The 19176-nt window shown below is 47.0% G+C and overlaps 1 protein-coding gene across 2 annotated transcripts in view; it reads right to left on the bottom strand.

Moving 5' to 3' along the window:
• Positions 1-17789, bottom strand: part of UBASH3B (ubiquitin associated and SH3 domain containing B) — a 74506-nt gene extending 56717 nt beyond the window's left edge. Inside the window, exon 1 of one of the 2 annotated variants that reach the window (XM_075034815.1) lies at positions 17506-17789. In XM_075034815.1, the coding sequence (XP_074890916.1) occupies positions 17506-17666 (161 nt within the window). In that variant the 5' untranslated portion in view covers positions 17667-17789. The remainder of the gene's footprint in view (positions 1-17505) is intronic. The other variant, XM_075034816.1, reaches the window with a different exon arrangement.
• Positions 17790-19176: the final 1387 nt, after the last annotated feature.

Raw genomic sequence — 19176 nt, 5'->3', positions numbered from 1 at the left:
TCTCTTGTATCGTAGCAGACCAGGACTGATCGCTGAGTTCGGTGTGATAACCATGGTAGAGCCCCACTGGCAGCAGGGGATTTGGACTGCTCATTTATCACTGTGCAAACGTGATCAGAATTAAGCCCATTCATTTCCTGAAACCACTGGCTCACATCCTGTATATGTTCAATCATGCAATGGTGTGCATCTCTTAGATGAAACCACAGAAAATGAGGCCTTGCAAGACAATATATATACACACCACTTTCCCCAAAGCACTGTTCATCTCAATAAGGGTCTGAGGGTGATCTGCTGAGTGTCCTGTTCTTTTTAAGCCCTGTCCTATATATTGTTTGACAATAGCTTTCTGTTAATCCAGGCCACAACTTGCAAAGCATGGGTGAAATAGTAATGTAATATGTTGTGCAAACCTAAGATTTTATTAATCAGGCATCAAGTTCCTATGAGTGTGGTCAGGAAGACAGACCTCATCAGAACAAATATGTTGTAGGACAGGTTTGTGTTTCTAGTGCCAGCCCTTGCACATACTTGCTTGTGGTCTGAATCGCTTAACACTGCAGACCCTCTGCCATAGTTTGCTGGCTGGTTGGGATGTATCGTTCAACTTCTGTAAGTGGTGTTTGTTGTCAGTCTCCAAATTCTCTTCCGAACCAACAAGCTCTCCTGGTTTCTACTGCTATTCTGATGGTTTTGTTTGTATTGTAGAGTGGGGGGAAAAAAAAAAAAGAAAAAAAGAAAACCACACACTGGCCAAAAATTGCTGCCTAACTTCAACTGTACATATCCTGCATACTTCACTGTATATATTGTAGGAACATATGCTTGTGTATATGTATATAAATATGTGCATATGCCTGTATATATACAGTAAGTAGGTATATCGCGGTGTATTTTTACAGCTACTAGCCCTAAGTAATCTTGGTGATTTTCAGCATTATAGATATGTTGTATTTGAATAGATATGCAATCGCCTTAAGACATTTCGGGTGAGCTAGATAGTTGCAGAAGCATTGCAGAGATGGAAGAAGCCCTTTCCTTTCCTGCCCAGATTCAGAAATATCCAGGAGACAAACTGCCCCTGTGCTGTGTCATGACAAGTTCCCCAGGATGGTAGGGGAGGCAGAGCAGGGAGCAAACCCAAGTACCTGTGCTTGGGTGGAGGAAGGGGCCTCCACTATCATCCAACTACTGTGTGCTTCTGTTATGGCTTGTAAAGATTATGGGAATGGGTGAAAGTCAGAAGTGCTCCCAGGGCTGCACTGGCCTTGGCAAAAAAACAGAAGAATATGACTTACAAAAAGTCACAGCAGTTTTAAAACTTGCAGAGTTCAGGAGGGAGAACTATTGTTTCTGTCTTTTGAATGCATCATGAAAAGGAGAGGAGAGGAAGACACAAAAATCCTGTATTTCAACATTTCTTTTCACCTAAGGTGGGCCAGTGGAATCACCTGTCACCAGAGCATATTTCTGTAACCGGAGCTAAAACCAGAAATAGCCACTGGTGGCAGATTTACAGCTCCGGATTTCTGACCTTTGTTTCCTGCCCAGAGCAAGGGCAGTTGCGTGCTGCGCTCTGTCCGACGCGCTTCTGGGAGAGGGAAGGGATGGAAAGGAAGCCAGGGACTGTGTTTCTGGGACGCGTTCAATGCTGCTGCGCTGTGAGCCTCACATCATGGGAATAGGAGATTCTGCAAAAGCAGAGACCCTGAGAAGGGAAAAAATACGCACAATAGCCCTGGCAAAAGCTGCCGGTGGAGTATGCCTGGAAAGCGTTAGCACGATGGGGAGGAAAGGTTTGCCACGGGTTTACACTGATGCTGAACAGCGTCTGCAGGGAGGGAAGGTGGTGAGGGATACGCTCTGCAGCTGGACGAGAGGTCAGGATGGCTACGGCCCTCTCCACATCTGCTCTTCTTGTTTCCCCAAACGTCGCTCACAGAGACAAACCGCTGCAAACATGTCAGCTGGCAGTGAAAACCCGGTGGGGCGAAAATGGCACAGAGCTGGATGCTCACAGTGATTCACAAACCTCCTAAAAGTCAAACCCGGTAGTTACTTCAGCGCTTTCTGAAAACTCCAACCGGCCTCAGTAAAGCACGCTGCTCTCTGAAACCCAGAGGGCTGGTTTTCCTCCTGCCATTTGCTTTTTGCAGCCATTTTGAACACATGCAAAGTGGGAAAACTACTCCTCATCTGACAGGCTGCCGGCCGTGCTTAGCTTGCACAGGGAGGGAGAGAGCAAAATATTTCTCTACCTCAGTCCGACCCATTCACTGAAATCAGTGGCATGTAAACATGTGTTTGGGCTTTCTTGATGGGAACCTAAATGTCCTTCTCTGCATGTCTTAATAGATCCCATTCAGCCATCGGCATAGAATATTCATTGTCACCAATGAGTGCAAACATTTACATGTTCTCTTCTCAGCCTGGTCTTCTGACCAGCTGAAGCCATGCCAATCTCACTGGCCAGGCTAGTCACATTTCCTGGCTGAAGCTGGTTTATAGATGACTTGGATATCACTAGCACATAAGGGAGGGAGGAAAATCCATGCTTACAACCAGATTCAAAGGCTGCTGAATCCAAGGGAATGATTCCTCTTCAAGCCAGCATGCTCTGAATGAGGCTAGACAAAAGAAAGCTTTGATAGCGATTGATTTTTGAGGGAAAGGAGCTGCGTCTTTTGCTAGGTTTGAAAATGAGTTGTTTAAAAGTAAAGGCAAAATCCATGCTGGCTTGGGGAAGGTGATTGTGGCTGTGCAGAGGTTGCGATGATGAGATGCAGGCAGGCTCCAATCTCTAATGAAGAGAATTGAGAGGGGCTGTGCTCGATAGACAGAAGTACTCTACTGCAAGAAACAAGACGGTGAGAACTGATAATGAGAATGAAGAACTTCCTTTGATTATTGCTTCTCATTTCCTATAATGCAATCTACATCTTTAAAGAAAGCTCTTCTGTTAGATGTTAGATCCCCTTCCCTCCTCCACGCGGTTAGAAGATTTTAAGCACTAGTGCTGAAAAACAAAGGTTAACCTGAATAAGGTAGAATATAAGCCTCTTTTTCTTGCGACTTATATGCCACATTAATGCAATGTTACACCACAGGTATGAGTGGAGCCATTTCAGATGTACAGCAAAATCTGGCAGGCAGGGAAGTGCAGACTGGTGTGTGGTAGCAGCCAAGATGGTGCTGAGAAAATTGCTGAGAACGAACAGGAGAAGGTGATGGCTGAACGCATCCTGGGTTGGTCATGGGTTTCACATGGGGACCAGGGCAGGACGGTACCTGTGGTTTCTTTTAAAAAAGATAGCTGGAAACAAGATGGACTTGTTGTGTGTCTAGGTGCCTAAATACTTTTGAAAACCTAGCCCCTAATCACCTTTGAAAAGAGCTACTGAATTCATAGATTATGTTAGACATGTCATACCAGGCAGTATATGCAAGTTGGACTGGTAGTTTGGCTTTGGACAAATTACATAGACTCTGTTTGTCAAAAGCAGGTGCTGATTTTGAATGCTTCTATTTCAGTTGTGCAAGGATTTTCAAAGATGGTGAGAGTGATGCATCTGGGATTGGATGTGTGAGCACTCACACATGCCTGTTTTTCCATGTTTAAAACAGAAAAAATGAAAGCCAGTTTTGAAAACAGAAGCTTAACCCTTCTGCACTTGCAGTTTCCATGTCTGTGAAATGGAGATAGCAATAACACTTACCACCCTGCTGATGGCAAAGTAAGTCACTGGAAATTTCTCCGCCTTCCTTACATTGCAGTGGGCGGCAGACCATTCACAGTTACTATGGGGCAATGTCTGTGCTTGAAACTCTGTTCCTTTACAAGAGGTAGATCAGGGACACAGGCAACAGCATGGGCAGCGGGTACAGCAATAATTAGAGCCAAATAATGGAATTGCACATTTCAGAACAAACAGGATGCACATATACACATCAGAGAAAAAACCCTCTTGATTAACACCCAAGAGGAAATGAAATTAGAGACACTAATCCAGATAACCAAATCGAGCATTTCTAATGTGGGATGGCAGTTAGCTAATGGTAACAACAGCAGCAAAGGACTATCAGCAAAGCTCCACCCTGCGCCACAGTATTTAAAAGCAAAATTGTTTCAAAGGCCACAAGCTAGCCGCGCAATTACGTGCCTGAGTAATCTCAGTTAAAACCAATGGAATTGTTCACGCGTTTGAACTTGAGCGACATGTTTGAATCCTTTGCCAGATTGGCAGCTAAATTTCATCCGGGTTTCCTCCCTGAACATGGGGCCCGGCGGGGGAGCCTGTGGAAACCTGTGTGATTCTTCAGAGCGTGCTGTTCCAAGGACGACATTCCCGCTGCCTAGCGTGCTGTTGCAAAGCTCCACTTGCCTTAAACTGCAAAGGCTGCAGGGATGTTTCTATGCTAGGCATACCTTAAACTACTCTTCAGCAGTGGAAACAACTCTGCCCAGACCTTGCAGGGTGTAGATGGGATGCGTCTAGGATTCACCGGTTGTTTTTGCACCGACCACTGATAACAATAACAAAAAAGCCGTAGTTTTCAGGAATTTTCATTCCAACCAAAAACTTGTCTCTGCTTTGACGCATACCTTGAGGCAAAGGGACAATTATCTAGTCACAACATTCAATCCATTTGCATAATCTCATCCAAATTGTTCAACTGCTTCAAATACTTTTGTGATTAGAAAGATGCTCCACAAATAAACTGACTGCATGTTCCTGACACTCAAAACTAACGTGTTGCAAGTAAGGGAAAGATAAAGCAGCATGGAAAAAGGATTCCTTCCTTACCATTACTTACACCCAACCTATGAAACCACAAAATTTCATGTCTTTCTGTAATGAAAGTCACATCAAAGGCCCTGTAAGACTTGGGGATATGCTGCAGCAAAACTGAAATACTATTTAGTAGGTGGAAAGTTGAGCTAGGTGCCTGGAACAGTATCTAATTGCCACATAAGAGTACATTTTTGTGTTATTTATGGCCTGATGGCAAATCGAAATTACTGAGATCTAAACCCAGTACTGCCAGAGACTCTCTTTGTGTCCTCGGGCAAATACCTTATAATGCTTTCATGCTTGTTGGGAGGCGTTTAATTTGCAGAGACACTGAGCATCAGTTAGCCAAGATTTTCCAAGTTGGTTGCTGACTTTAGGTAATCCATTTTTGACCTCTGAAAAGGGGTTGGTTTCCAGACACAGCAAAGCACTCAGGTTTCATAGCAAATTTCTTTCGGTTAATCAACTCTCATTTGCAAGTTAAAAAAACCCAAAAACCCAGCAATACAACTTTCTCCTGTGTGCTGTTAAGTAATGGTTTTGGGGTTTTTTTTGGCTTTTGGTGATCCGGGGGGGGGGGGATCATGCCCTTTTTGTGGTCCATATACAACCCCTACGCCCCATCACTATCAAAGCTCGCACTTCTATATTCCCAATCTTTAATGTATTTATCCTCCAAAACACCTGTGAGACAGGGAGTTACTATACTCCTCCACCAATGGGCACCTGAGGCCGAAAGAAAGCAGCACCTTGCCCTTGAAGCCGGCCGTGGTGCAAAGAACCGAGGCAGATGCTTCTCCTAAGCCAGCAGCCGGTCTGCTGGGTGGGCTGCTCTGCAGCGGCTCTCGCTGTGTTGCTCACTTGAGCTTCCTGTTAGATCTGACAAGTTTTTCCACTGACAGAGAGGATGATAAACAGACCCTGGTGACTGTGTCCTCTTCACTGCCCCTCACTCCCGCAGAAGTAAGACAGGGTGTGTTAGGTCGCATGCTCTGGCATACCCTGCCCTCATCCCTTCCCATATCTGCATAACCCCACCGGCTGTCAGGAAGGACTGAAATGACATCTCTGCCATCCTTCTCCCCTGGAGCAAGCTGGTGACAGCAAGTATGTAAAATTCTTAAGCTGTTGTCCAGGAAAGTCCCATGATACCTCAGCAAGCTCTTAGTCCTATGGTTGAAATGAGGCCGCGGCAGCCACAGCAACAGGAGAATTTTATCTCCATTTGTCATGCAGACTGGTGGAACAGAGACTGGGGGTGCGAATGGAGGGAGGAAAGATCATTAAGACATGGCAGTCCTGTTGCCACGCTAAGGGATCTCTAAGCCCAAAGGATCCCAGTACCTACTTCCAAATGTAGTTCTGCCAATCTGGCCTCAGGCTCTTGCAGCCCGTTTCTGCGTCATCCCAAAAGACCTATGCACTTCTTCCCGCCTGTCGTCACGTTTTAGCTGGGCGGCCTTAGCTCTACCCTTTTAAAGTTCACTTTGCAGCAGATGGGCCTATCTAAACACCAAGCGCAAGCAAAGAAATCAGCAGCTGGTCACAGGAGTTTCCTAGGAGAACATGAAAAGATTCACAGCAGGCTGCCCTTGGTTAGGCTGACTCACACAAGAAGCCTGGCGAGACACGTTTCTGGGGTGCTCAAGTCACTAAGACGCAGCCTAGGCTGAAATCACAGGGGCGAAGCACCAGCCGAAGTCTCTCTCTGCGCGATGCACTTCCAAAGGAGTTAAAGGCTGTACGAACGGTGGCTGTCAACTGTTGGTAGGCATACGGGAATCAAACAAAACCCCAGTCACACCATGCACTTCTAACACGCCATTCTCCCCCTTAGAATTCCCGAGGGCTTACAATCCTTTGATCCCGATAAGGATCAGCAGCTTTGGGGCAGGAAGTGGTGGAAGTCGGAAAGACCCCCAAAGTCAGGGTCTTCTTAGGGACTTAAATCCTCTCTCAGAGATAGTATCTGATGAGCTTCTTTGGGAAGCTGGGTGATGAAATGGAGAATTCTTCTGAAGGCCGATCTTCCCATTTGCAAGGAGAAAATTCTACCTTAGGGAGAAAAGAGGAAGTACCATGGGGGAGTGGGTCAGTGGGACTTAAAATACCCCCACACAGCTGGTTCCAGGTTGGTGTAAGAGGTCCCAGTTGTGCAACTCACCCCACACGGGAGGCCTCTTGTCCACATCAGGGCTAACTCTGAGGAGCGAGGGGGTTAAACAGCACAGACAACGGGTGTTTGTGGAGCAGTGAGCCTGTAATCACTGTAATATTGGAAGGAAACAGCATCAGCTGTCCTGCGCCACCGCGGCACAAGCTATCTGCCCGCTGCAGGGAGCGTGCGTGATTTGGGTCTCTGTGGACCCATCCTGACTCATCCTCTCCCCAGCCTGCTACGCTTGGCTGATGTTGTTTCAGACCCAAATAATCAGGGTACCTGGGGAGGCAGCTGCACCCACGCTGCCCGAGAAAACATTATTACGTGCACCAGCTCTGGAAAGCGCTGGGCGGCCCCGGTGCTCCCCCAGCACAGAGCAGCTGGGCAGCGGGTAGCTGTGCTGCGGCACAGAGCTGGAGTCACTCTTTTTATAAAAGACTCTGCGGCCCTAACATAAAAATGTGCTGCCAATGGGCAAGAAACACCTGTGGTTGTTATTTTTCTCCCAGAGGCTTTGGTACTGATTCTTATTTATACACAGACTCTTTGCATTACTGGAATGGTGTAAAAACCCAATTTCTCTAAAAATCAATGAGCAATGAAAGCAATGAAAGTTGGGTTATTTCTGGGTGAGATCTTCAGCCGGCCTGTATTAGTGTTGTTCCAACAAAGTAAATGGTGCTGGGCTGATATACACTACCAGAAGGCTTTGCCCTTTAGAACATGAATGCATTTATGATACAGCTATGCTACGGGAGGGGGTCGAAGCGACTGTAAAGGGAACATAAATGTGTCTTGTAAGGTGCAGCTGTAAGTTATATTTACTCCAAGGTTTGTCTGCACTGCCCATGGACTAGTGTGAATATGAACCAGATCCAAGTCTTGTTTAGTTTGAGATTTCTTTGAACAGTGCCTGGGAGAACTGACTGCAATGTATCCATGGGTAATATATTGTGATTTGACACTTGCTAGGACTTGGCAGCTAGTCTCAGAAAGAAATATTGATTGTGAAGCATAAATTCAATATAATAGTAGAACAAGGGAGCAGGACATCATTGACACCATTTACAGTCTGCAATTCTGGAGTGCCCTTTGTCTCAAGTGGATGGCAAATGTTAATTAAGATGCCCTCTCTGGCATCAAGCGACTTGATGTATTGTCTCATTTTAAATTTTTCTGTCTGTAAAATGGGAACTGATACTTATTTCAAAGTAGCTGTTCATAACATTGCCATTCTCATGCAGCTGTGAATTTCACCCATCAATCTAACTTGCTGTAACTATGGGTAACAACTGGGAGTAAAGGATTTTGGAGGCAATGATGGGATCACTGCCTGTCAGCAGGAGATGATACTGTCTGCTTCCTCGTGTGGCCTCTCCTTACCCTCCTCTCCAGGCATTTGCACCTTCTGGCTCCTATTTGGATTGCCGGCTCTTGCAGCAGGGATGATGTTTTCCTTTTCTGTTTGCACAGCCCCCAGCACAACAGGATTGTGGTGCATAAAAATCAGGCTTCTACTCACTGGTGCCATACAAGGGAAAAACAATACTAGTGTTTCACGTCAGCATGAACTTGGGGCTTGAAATTTGCGTCATGACACTGATTCAATCGCTCTCAATAAAGTGAGGAACCACTTAGAAGTAAAACAGTACCACTTTATCTATTTCAGGTACTTCCAATGCCATTTAATGCATTGCCCTTCAAGCTTGGTAGAAATGTATCGAACGTCTTAATCTCAGCCATTCAAGAGAAGCATGTGCTCAAGGGCTTTGCTGAGTCAGGCCATTAATGAGATTTGCGTCGTGTAAGAACTTGCTATATTTCATTAGGTAGAGGAGAAAGAAAATAGTCATTTTTACAAATCAGGAGATGAAAAATCTCTCTGAAACACACCCGTCTCTACACTGGTGATTATTTCACCGTCACCAACCACGAATGATTAATTCCGCGCTATCGCGAACTGCAGAGCCTAGCTAATACTACAAGAAAGGGAAAAAAGTGGCACTTGACTTGCGTTTGATAATAGCGGGGGGGGGGGGGATGGGTGTGAGCGAAATACAGTTAAAATTTCTTTCGATGTCAGGCTATGGAAGGCCAGGGTGTTTATCAGAGTTACCCATCTTTGGGTATGCCTCTGCATTTCTAGCACAGAAGACAGATATCCCAACGTTTACTCAGGGCTGCTGTTTGCTCAGCCGCGTGAATAACCTTTCGCCAGCATTTTCATGCTAATCTCCTGCTGACAGGGACTGGCCTGCAAGGTATTCGTGCTGGCAATGACAGGAGACTTCAGTCAGTCTCGAGGACTTGAATTTGGTGTCTGGGGAAAGCAAAGGCATCAAACACACCTCCCGTCACTCATTCCAGGTCCCAGTTTATAGTTGCTTGCTTTCTGTTTAAATTCAACGCAGCTGCTTGGTGGGGGACGGAAACGTCTCAGGTCCTGATGATACCCGTCAGGATATTGCCATATCTGCACGTGCAACTCTGCTCTCTGTGCTGATCTTTATTCTTTTGGGAACCCGTGTAAAACACGGGAAGGCTGAGGCTTCCCAGGGAATGGAGGAGCAATGGCTCCTGCTCCCCAGGTGTGAGAGATCGACATCTCTTAGCTGCCTACCCTGAGTTGCGGGTGTTTGGGAGTACCTTAAAAAGCACCTTTTGCTGCCGGGACTTGTCAGAGCTCCAGGAGAAGTGTTGGGAGAGTAGATTTGAAAGGGCAGCACATAGACAAGAGGTACAAGATGTCTAAAACACTGTTTATGCAGGCTGTCAGGTGCTTTCTTGCGGTGACTTGAGCAATTCCCTCAACCCATCCCATTATTTCTTGCTGTTGTTTTCTGCCCCTCCACTTTACACTGCTCTCTAGATTCAGTCTTTGTGCACGACCGGGCAGCATAGGATATGCTGGAGACGGAATAATGCCAAGCAAAGCCGAGGCCTATTCTTTTCAGGTCTGTTTATATAGGGGGTGAGTAAGACACAGGCGCCGCGGTGCACCCCATTGTAATGCACAAAGCCTGCAGCGAGTCTTGGTGATGGAATCCAAAACACTGTCAGCTGCTAAACTACAGCTCTTTTGATGACTCTGCTTGTTGAGGATAATTAGACTGGTGCAGTACAGACACACACGGATGTCTCTATTCTTTTTGCAATTGCAGAACACATGCTGTGAATCCACTATGAGTGCCAGTTAAAACCTAGGGCAACATTTTCAAGTGTGAGCAAGACTTGGGAGCCTAAGCTTCACTTTCAAAGGTGACTTAACGCAAGTCTCATCAGGAGCCAGCAGGGTTAGCACTTGACATTTAAAAGCACCAATTTTTTTTTTTTTTTTTTTTTTTGAAACTTTTGCTCATGATATTTCAAAGAGCAGAATTCCCCCCTGACTTCTGTCAGCGTATTTGTTCAGGAGGTCCTGAGGGCTGGCAGCGCCCTTTGAGCATCGGCTCTTGCATAGCAAAGTGGCAGCAGTAATCTAGGAGTAAACTTCCAGAGGGCTTTATAAGTGCTGCAGAATTCTGCAGAAACAGGCCAACACTGTCACCAAGCCTCCAAGGGGGAAGACTAATCAGCATTTTATGCAAACAAGGCTCCATTCAAATAGTCCATGCTGGATATCTGAAATCATGAGCTTCTCTAGCGAGACTTTGTCTTGAGAATCTCACCAGTAAATTTAAACTGGGCCCTGACAGAAGTATCAGGTCTGTGAAGCAAGAGAAAAAGGGACAGAAAAGGAGAAGATAACACTGGTATCTGTATTACTCCAAACTGATATGTAGCTTGAAAGAGAATTGCATACTAAGGATCAAGTTATTAACTGCTTGGGGTTTTGACACAGAAGGCAGAAAGTAATTTTTCAGGCTCTGTCAGTGACATGTGGGGTCTGAGGTGCACTTTCTGAAGCTCCTCTCCTTCCTAGTCTAGAGGGTAGGATCAAGTTCAGGCCCTTTGCTCCAAGACAAAAAAAATCATCAGGGAGAGAGAAGCACAAGCAAATGTTTTCTTGTCACCGTGTCATTTCAATACCAAAACGAACTAAGTACTCAGGGACCAGGAAACTTTCTGACAGCTCTTACAGTGTTTGTCAAAGTTAGACAGCCCTGAAAAACACGTCTCGGAAATCCAGGGATTGCTGTCTTCTGGCTGACTTGCCACCGAACCGGGAACTTGCTGCATATGGTGATGCTACTCAGACATTTAAATATGAGATCCCAACGAAGCACGGTGTGTGAAGGCACTATAAAGGTGTTGGTATTTTTTTTTCCTCCCCTGAACTTGTGCAAGCTTGCCTTCTGGGCAGCTAGCACTTACGCAGCAAGTATTGCAGTGACTCGCTGACCTTGGCTCTACTGTGAGCAGTCTTTGTATAGGGATGCTCTGTCCTTAAACCATTTCCTTGATGTTTGTGGCAGAAGCATTTTGTTTGTCAATATCAGACCTGAATATCTGATTGTTCCACTTCTCCCAACTCTGAGATATGATTAATGGCAGTTACGTATATAGTATCTTGAATCACTGAGGTAACATGGAGTGCCACTCCTGCCATTATCATTTTAGAGTGTGATCTTATCACAGGAATGACTTCTTCAGTCTCTGATAAGAGAAGGTCTCTCTCCATTTGAAAATTTTATACAATGTCATGGAAATAGATGTTCTACTTAGACCAGATATCTAAGTCTTGTGATTAAGCTAATAGACTGAAACTCTACAGAGTTAGGTGCAAGGGCCAGCCTAACTACACATTTGACGTATATATCTAAACTTCCCTGTGCCTCAGTTTCCAGACTATACAGGGGAAATAAAGACCCCTCTATGTTTTATCACTTTCAATCTTTAAAGTAAGGAACTGTCTGATAGAGATCTCCCCCACACCAAAGACAGTGGAGCCGCTGGCATGTAACAGTCTGAATACTTGCAGCAATCACCTCTCGGTCCCACAGCAGAAATCTGCAATAAAGCCGATGAAAAAAAATCCATATGCAGAGCAGCCGCAGGACTCAGTCCCAAATGTACGTTTGCTCAAGCCTTTCTCCAGTGCACCCTCCTGGCAGCTGCTAACTCAATCACAGTATCCATGTTCCACTGCGCAGTGCAAACCTGTTGAATCCCTTCCAGCACAGATGTACAAAATTGTTCAGAGGCCTCCGTGCTGAACCTAGGAATTGCAATACACGAACTAGACCAGTGAATTGCTCAAACTGTTGCTCAAGTTACAATGCAGAATCTCATCCGTTAAACCCCGGCACGGGCAAAGAGCTGCATGCCTCTCAACTTCTGACAAAAGCTTTTGCCTAAGCCCTTGCAGCTACACCACCTGGATTTTCTATTCTCATAGCTGAAGATTTCCTCCAGTGCTGTTAACAAACTTGGAAATCCACTTTCAATGTAGCCGCCTAAACTGTTGCTTCTAGAAACATTTCCACGCATCAACTTCTTCACTTGGGATGGGGTTTCCCTCCACACCCTGGGCCAACACAAGTCCCTGTGAATTATGAAAACCCTTCTAAAGCTTGGGCTCAAGTGGGACTTACGGGATGCCTACGTTTCGGGATGGTCCTTTGTAGTAAGATGAATTTCAGCCAAGTGCAGAAAACTAGTACCCTGAAGGCAAGGCCATGAAGGAACAGAAACCACTTCAAAATCAAAAGTTTATCTGCAGCACTTATTTTCCATGCAGTATTTTCCCAAATCCAGCTCAAACCCTAGAGGAATGAAAGACATTGCAGCCTTTCTGTGCTGAACTACTGCTATGTTGCCACGTCTGTTACTAGGCAAAACATGTTTTAGCAGCCTAGAAAACATTTTCAAAACACAAGTGAAGATTTTACTGTTTGTAAACTGGATCTCAGCTTCTTTTCTTTGAGAATAATGAAACTGTTAATAGTCCTAAATTCTCATAGTTACCGAGAAACGAAATCAAAATCAGCCTGGCTTGGTTCTATTCAGGACCAGGGGAAATGTGGTAGTACAGCTTTGCGAATTAACTCCTCTTCATGCCCATGAACACAGAGTTAAACCCAGGTGGTCTTTTGTGAGAGGGAGGAAGGAGGAAATGCGTAGCATAGGGGAAGCAGTGAAGTTGATTCATGGTAAACTCTACAATATTTCTGTCTATCCCATTTTTTTGAGGAGGAAGTATTTGCAATTATGTCTAGCGTCAGCCGATGCACCCAGGAGCACAGCATTACGCACTAAACCAACATTATGGACCTGTCTGTAGAAGAAGGTTCCCCTTTTTCAGGCTGAGATGATGGGAAGGAGCATCAGTTTAGTTTTGGAAAGCTTTGCCACCTGTATCAAGAACAGCGCTTATCTCTTACGCTTATCACTCAGAGCACGGCAACCAAAAAAGCATGATGCCTGTAATTTAAGTGTTCTGTTTATGGACAGTGATTTACCCAGTTTGAGTAATGACAGAGGCCAGAGAATTATCTTCACTTTTCTAGGTCTGTATCTCTTCTGAAACAGTACCTCGGGGCTGCAGCTTGAATTCAGAGTTGTATGCAGAAACTCAAGTAACATTTTAGATTTTATATATTTATGTATTCGTGCACATATGCGCACCCAGAATTAAAACAAAGAAAGCAGGATTTGTTTCTCATACTAGAATTTTAACTTTCTGGTTTTGAGGATATTTTGGAGGAGTTTCAATTCTGACACGAAACTTTTAATATCTGTGAATCACTGAAATTTTACAGATTCTGGAGCCACGCTGATTTCTGCATCATACAGGCTAGAGCATTTCAACTGCTTATTCCTATATTAGTTCCAATAATTTAATTTTGGTCAAAGGCCTTCTTCCATCCTGAAAGAAACTGCAGTCCATCATTAAATTTTCCTGTGTTTACCATTTTACAGAGATGCATGTTATGCATAGATTTTTTTGATTTCTTGTACATGCATAACAGTTTTAAGGGATCCCCTGTGGTTTCAATGGTCTGTAAACTACATTGTGGTTCCCCGTCTATTTACTCTCAGGAAGACTATCAACACCTATATAGGGATTATCACACAATAATGAGAGGTGCTGGCAGTCAGATTAGATCTGTGGGTGCAACCACTGACAGTAGATCCATAACAAGATGAGGTGCAATATTTCAACTGGGAAATAACAGTTGTGTGAAATCTCTTTCTAGAGGAAGCCTGTTCTTGTGTTCAGGGTCTTGAGACACTAGGGATCTGGTTAGACTTTTGTGTGACCCCGGGTAAAATGCTTGCCTCAGTGCCCAAATTGCAAAATGGCAATCGTAACATCACCTTTGCCTTCCTTCCTTTGTTTAAATCAGAAACCACTCGGGATAGGGACAGCCTTCTCCTGTGTGACTAGACAGTACGTAATATAATGGGCTAATTGCAAAATAAAAAAATAATGATTGTGTGCTGACGAAAAAACCCAAAATAGAACAGCTCTTCACAGTAATAGTCCAAAGCAATGACATACTACATTGGTTTGAGCAATTGTCATCCACAGGTAAATGCATCCAAAGGTGGTTTGTACATCACTGCATCACCATGTAATTTAGAGTAGCCCAGCTGAATTAAAGCTGTTGCTGGGAAGGAGGAAAAGAGACAGACAGACGTCTGTCCAGGAGCACACGATAGAGCTGTTGTTCTAACTGTGCCGACAAGGACTTTAGCGGGGGAATGGGGAAAACCTCCGGGGTCTCAGTCTGTGTTGTGGGACATCGACATCGGTGGAGCTCCGTTAATTTCAATACCTGCTCTTAATTTATCTTTGTTCGGAAAGGAAGGGTATGTCTTTCTTTGATGGACCCTGTATCCCCAGTCCCCCATAAACCACACACAGGATTGACAAATAAAGGCTTATTTAATAATGCCTTGATTTGAACAAAAGATCCATGGCAGTTTTGCACTTGATACCTGAAGCATAAACGCCCGTGACATCCTCTCTTGGTTTCAGCCTGGCTTATACTGTTTTCTACCCTTAACTGAGCTAGGCTATACTAACCATCCAGTAATACTTGGAAATCATATTTAGTCTTTCACCTTTGATTATTTTAGCATACACAGGGTGGAAGCGGCTTGCCCAAAGTAACACAGAACCAGGAAAATAAAATGAACATGAGAATCCTCGGTTCCTGTCAGCAGCGCAAGCCCAGGATCATCCTGGCCATCTGAGCTCTTATTGCTGTTATAAACTGTAAGCATGGAGAAGTACTATCAAATAATTAACTATTTCAGTTTTGAAGAGACAAAAGCTGTCCATTAGTACGGGTGTGAGGTACGTGAAGTTACTCGAGCTGAATTAGAAGCTGAGAGCTAGGCAATGTGAATACTCTCCAGGACCTCGGTACTGTCTCCATACCACATCTGAAAGCGGCACTCTGGGGATCTCCAGGTAGCTCCTGCATCTCTTACCCTGGCTTCAACAGTCCTCTCTGTCCCCTGCCCCAATCAATCCCCCCTGGCTCTATGAAGAAGCCAGGCGGCCACTGATGCCAACAGCAATGGCATTTTGTGACACGCCTGACAGACTAGTCTGACAACTTGGAGCTGTGTTTTGCACAAGCCACCCAAACAGATGGTCACCACTTTTAAGTATCAGCCTGGCTTGTATTTGTATGCAGGATCTACAGGCACAGATCTGAAATGCGCCTTTTCACTGAATTCTCTGTCTCCTGCTGTAACTGTGGCTTTGGGATAGAAAACAGGGGTTGGGAGAGTTTGGGGAGAAGACTCTCAAAAGGGCTTTGTTCTAAGGCTACTTCTCAATACCGACTTTGGGAGACAGGGTGTTTTTACCTCCCTGGCAACTCGGTAATGTCTTTCACTCACACTTGCAGAGTAATGTGCTTGGGAGTTAAAAAACAGCTTCTGGGAGGCAGTGACCTTTAGGGAATGTCCTTTTGCCATGCAGTCCCTATCTCTCACTTTTCCCAACCTGTGTGCCGTTCCATAGCGTACCCTTGGTGGCAGTACTTAGTTGCTGGTTTTATTTCCGTTTTTCTTCTTATCTGAATTTTAATGATGAATTATTTGTAGTATTTCCAGCAGGCTGGAATAGAGGCACTAGTTGCTACTTCAGATTGGGAAAGTGGTCCCCCGCCCAGCAGATGGCTGAGTTGTCAAACAGGGTTATATCGCAGTATCTTGAATTTAGTATCAAGACAGTTTTACCCATCTGGCTGGTTATATTTGCAATAAGTACTCTTCGCAGTTGGGGATGTTTTACCCCTTTCTCTGGCTTGCTCTCTGCCTTTAACCTTCCCTGTCTCGTATGATGAAGCTTCGGGTCCTTTTTTTGTCAAATGTTAGTGTTTTCTTGGGCAAGAATATGAACCATAGACATAGCTCCTCAGCTAACGGTTAGGTAAGACCAGGGCTGACTGTCAGCCTTGATGGCACTGTTGTACAGGTAATAACTAGTTTCATTCATAGTATCAAGCTGGTTTTTTTTTCTCTAGCTACACTGAAAGATGCACATCTGGTTTTCCAAACAAGCAGAGCATGAAGTAAGTCACCAGACTCCTACTACCTCTGTTGGCATTCATTGTATATAAAAGCTGTATGTTGATTTCAATAGAGAACTATAGATCACTGACAGACATCAGGAGCATAAGTAGGACAGTGGAAAACACGCATTAGATTTTCTGTACGTGCTAGTGGATCCACAGCAACCTCATGAATCCACAGATGACACGTGTCCTTAAAACTGCATGTGTGTATCTCCTATGTTTAGAAAAAAACTGCACAAAGACAGGCTGCAAAACCACTGACTTCTGATGGGTATCAACGACAAAAGGAAAACTTAAGCAGATCAAGGAATCACCCAAATCCCCGCCGGCTTCATTTGCACCCTAAAGCGCACGGTCCCACTTCAGGAGTCACTACGCTTAAAACCGGGAGAGTCATTATTAAGTTATCATTATGTTGCTGCCTCGTTAATTTAAAGCATAAGCGCATGCAAGGAGATTACACCGGGGCATTGCTAAACTGGGCAAGAAAAAACCCCACCGCTTCGGACTACGGAAATTTTCTTCTACCGCTCCGTCCCTTTTCGGCAGACTCGTGCGCGGATTAAGGAGAATCTCCCGGGTGACCGAGTCAGCCGAAGCAACCGCGCCAAGGACTCTCTTCTTTTCCAAGCGCAGGAACGCCGGGCTCCCCTTTCCACTTGGGGGTGCAAAAAACCGCCTCCCCGGCGAGCCCGAACTTGCCGGCGACGCGGGGCGGGCGCGCTGCTCCGGAGGCCCCTCCAGCACCCCGGCTCCCACGGGCGGCGGGGCCGGGACGCGGGGGTGGAGGGGGGGCAGACCGGGACGGCACCTGCCGCCCCCCCGCCCCCTTCCCTCACAGCCCGGGAGCCGGGGCAGCGCTCCCGCCTGGCTGCGGCGGCGGCGGCCGGGAGAGGCGGCCGGGCGCATCCCGGACAGCATCCCCGGGCCGCCGCCGGCAGCGCATCCCGCCTCCCCCCGCCGCCCAGGCCGGAGCAGCGAAGCAGAAAGGCGCCCGTCGCTTCTCGCCGGCCGTCAAAGGACAAGGGGAGGGAGGGAGGGTGGGGGCAAGGGGGCCCGCACGGCGACTTACGCCCGGGCTTTGGGGAAGCCCATGGACAGCAGGATCTCCAGCGACGAGCCATGTTTGATGGTCCCCGCTCGGTGCTGCCGGTTCCGCCGGGGGATGACTTTGCTGTACAGCTCCTCTTTGGCAGCCATGGCGTGCGGTGCGGGCTGCCCGCGCTGGGCCATCACCACCACGCAGCCATCGCCGCCCGCGCAGGGCCATACACCCCCGCCAGCGCCCAGCGCCCCGCCGGGGGGCCGAGGCCGGGGCAGGGCCCTCCTCCGCGCCCAGCCCTGCCCGCCGTTCGGCGCTCCCGCCCGGCCCGGCCCCCCCCCCTTCCTCCTCCTCCTCCTCCTCCTCCTCCTCCCCGGGCCACCCCCGCCGCCACACGTGCGCGCCCGGCGCAGCCCACGCCGCCACCGGCGACTCGGCAGAAGGAGCGGGCGGGCGGTGAGGAGAAACCGGCCCCGCGGAGCCCGGCCTCTTCCCCCCCCCCGAGGTTAAAGCCGCCTCCGGGCGGGCGGGGGCAGCCCCGGAGAGGAGCGGCAGGCAGCCCCCGGGAGCGGGGGGGGATGCGCTGAGCAGGGCCGGGCGTTGGAGCAGATAGGAGGAACGCAGGCTGGCTGGCAGAAATTATTTTGCTTTGGGGTTTGGGGATTTTTTTTTAATTTTTTTTTTTTTTTTTTTTTTTTGGAGGAAAAGCTCTGCGCGATGTTGGCCTAACTGAGCGCGGGAGAGAGCGCTGGCGCTGCGCGGTACTGGGAGTTCAGGGGCTCTGGCCGCCGCTTGATGCCGCTTTGATGTGGTAGCACTGGTAGTTAAAACTACGCGGAGTTAGAGGCAAAAAGAGTTGCGCTCCAAAATTTCCACCTCAATCCTGTGTTCCTGCGTCCTTCTCAGCCCTCTCCAGGCCGTCACTTGGAATACACGACCTCGGAGCGTGACAGTTCCAGGGCAGGGACTGCCCTTCCCAGTGTCAGCTCCGCTGTGACTCGGGGCTCTGCTCCTCAACCCTGCTGCCCTCCCACGCGAAAGCTGCCTGTTCCTATGGGCTGGGTGGGACAAACGTTGCTGCTTTCTTCCCGGCGTCTTTCAGCTCAGACTGCAGTCTGGCGTTGTGTTTGGGGTGTAAACCAAGGGGTTTATACGTGGGAAGAGGCATCCTCCTTCTCCTTTGTCTTTTTTCTGACGTCCCCTTCTTCACCACACACCCCACAGCCTCCCCGCTTTCCCCTTCACTTTTAAAGACGAGCAGATACCACTACTAGCCCAGCTCGCAGGGCTATGGAGAACAGCATGAAATTACAACCTTGCAAATAACTAAAAACCAGTAAGAGGCATTTTTAAAACGTACGATAGTTTATGCTGGGGAAGGGAAGCAATGTTGGCAATGACAAATCTATCACTGCAGTTATTAGCGTTAGCGTTAGGGAAAGCAAACAGCCCGTTTCCATTTTGTTGTATCAATGAAGCCAGAGAAGGGAAAAAAAAATCCCCTCCCAACTATCCGCTCATTCCCTTCCCGTGCCAGTTTATTTTCTGCCGCTTTATCCAAAGGCGTGATGAGAAACGGCCACATGCTGCCGTCAGCACTCCCGTGCTACACTGGGGGCTGTGTTCCCACAGGGACAACAGGCCGGCAAGTCATCCTCGCACTGGCTGAACTAACAAGCACCAGGAAAATTAAAGCTCCAG

This window comes from Buteo buteo, chromosome 9, assembly GCF_964188355.1.
Source record: "Buteo buteo chromosome 9, bButBut1.hap1.1, whole genome shotgun sequence".
Classification (NCBI taxonomy): domain Eukaryota; kingdom Metazoa; phylum Chordata; class Aves; order Accipitriformes; family Accipitridae; genus Buteo; species Buteo buteo.
This window is presented reverse-complemented; position numbering and strand designations above follow the sequence as displayed.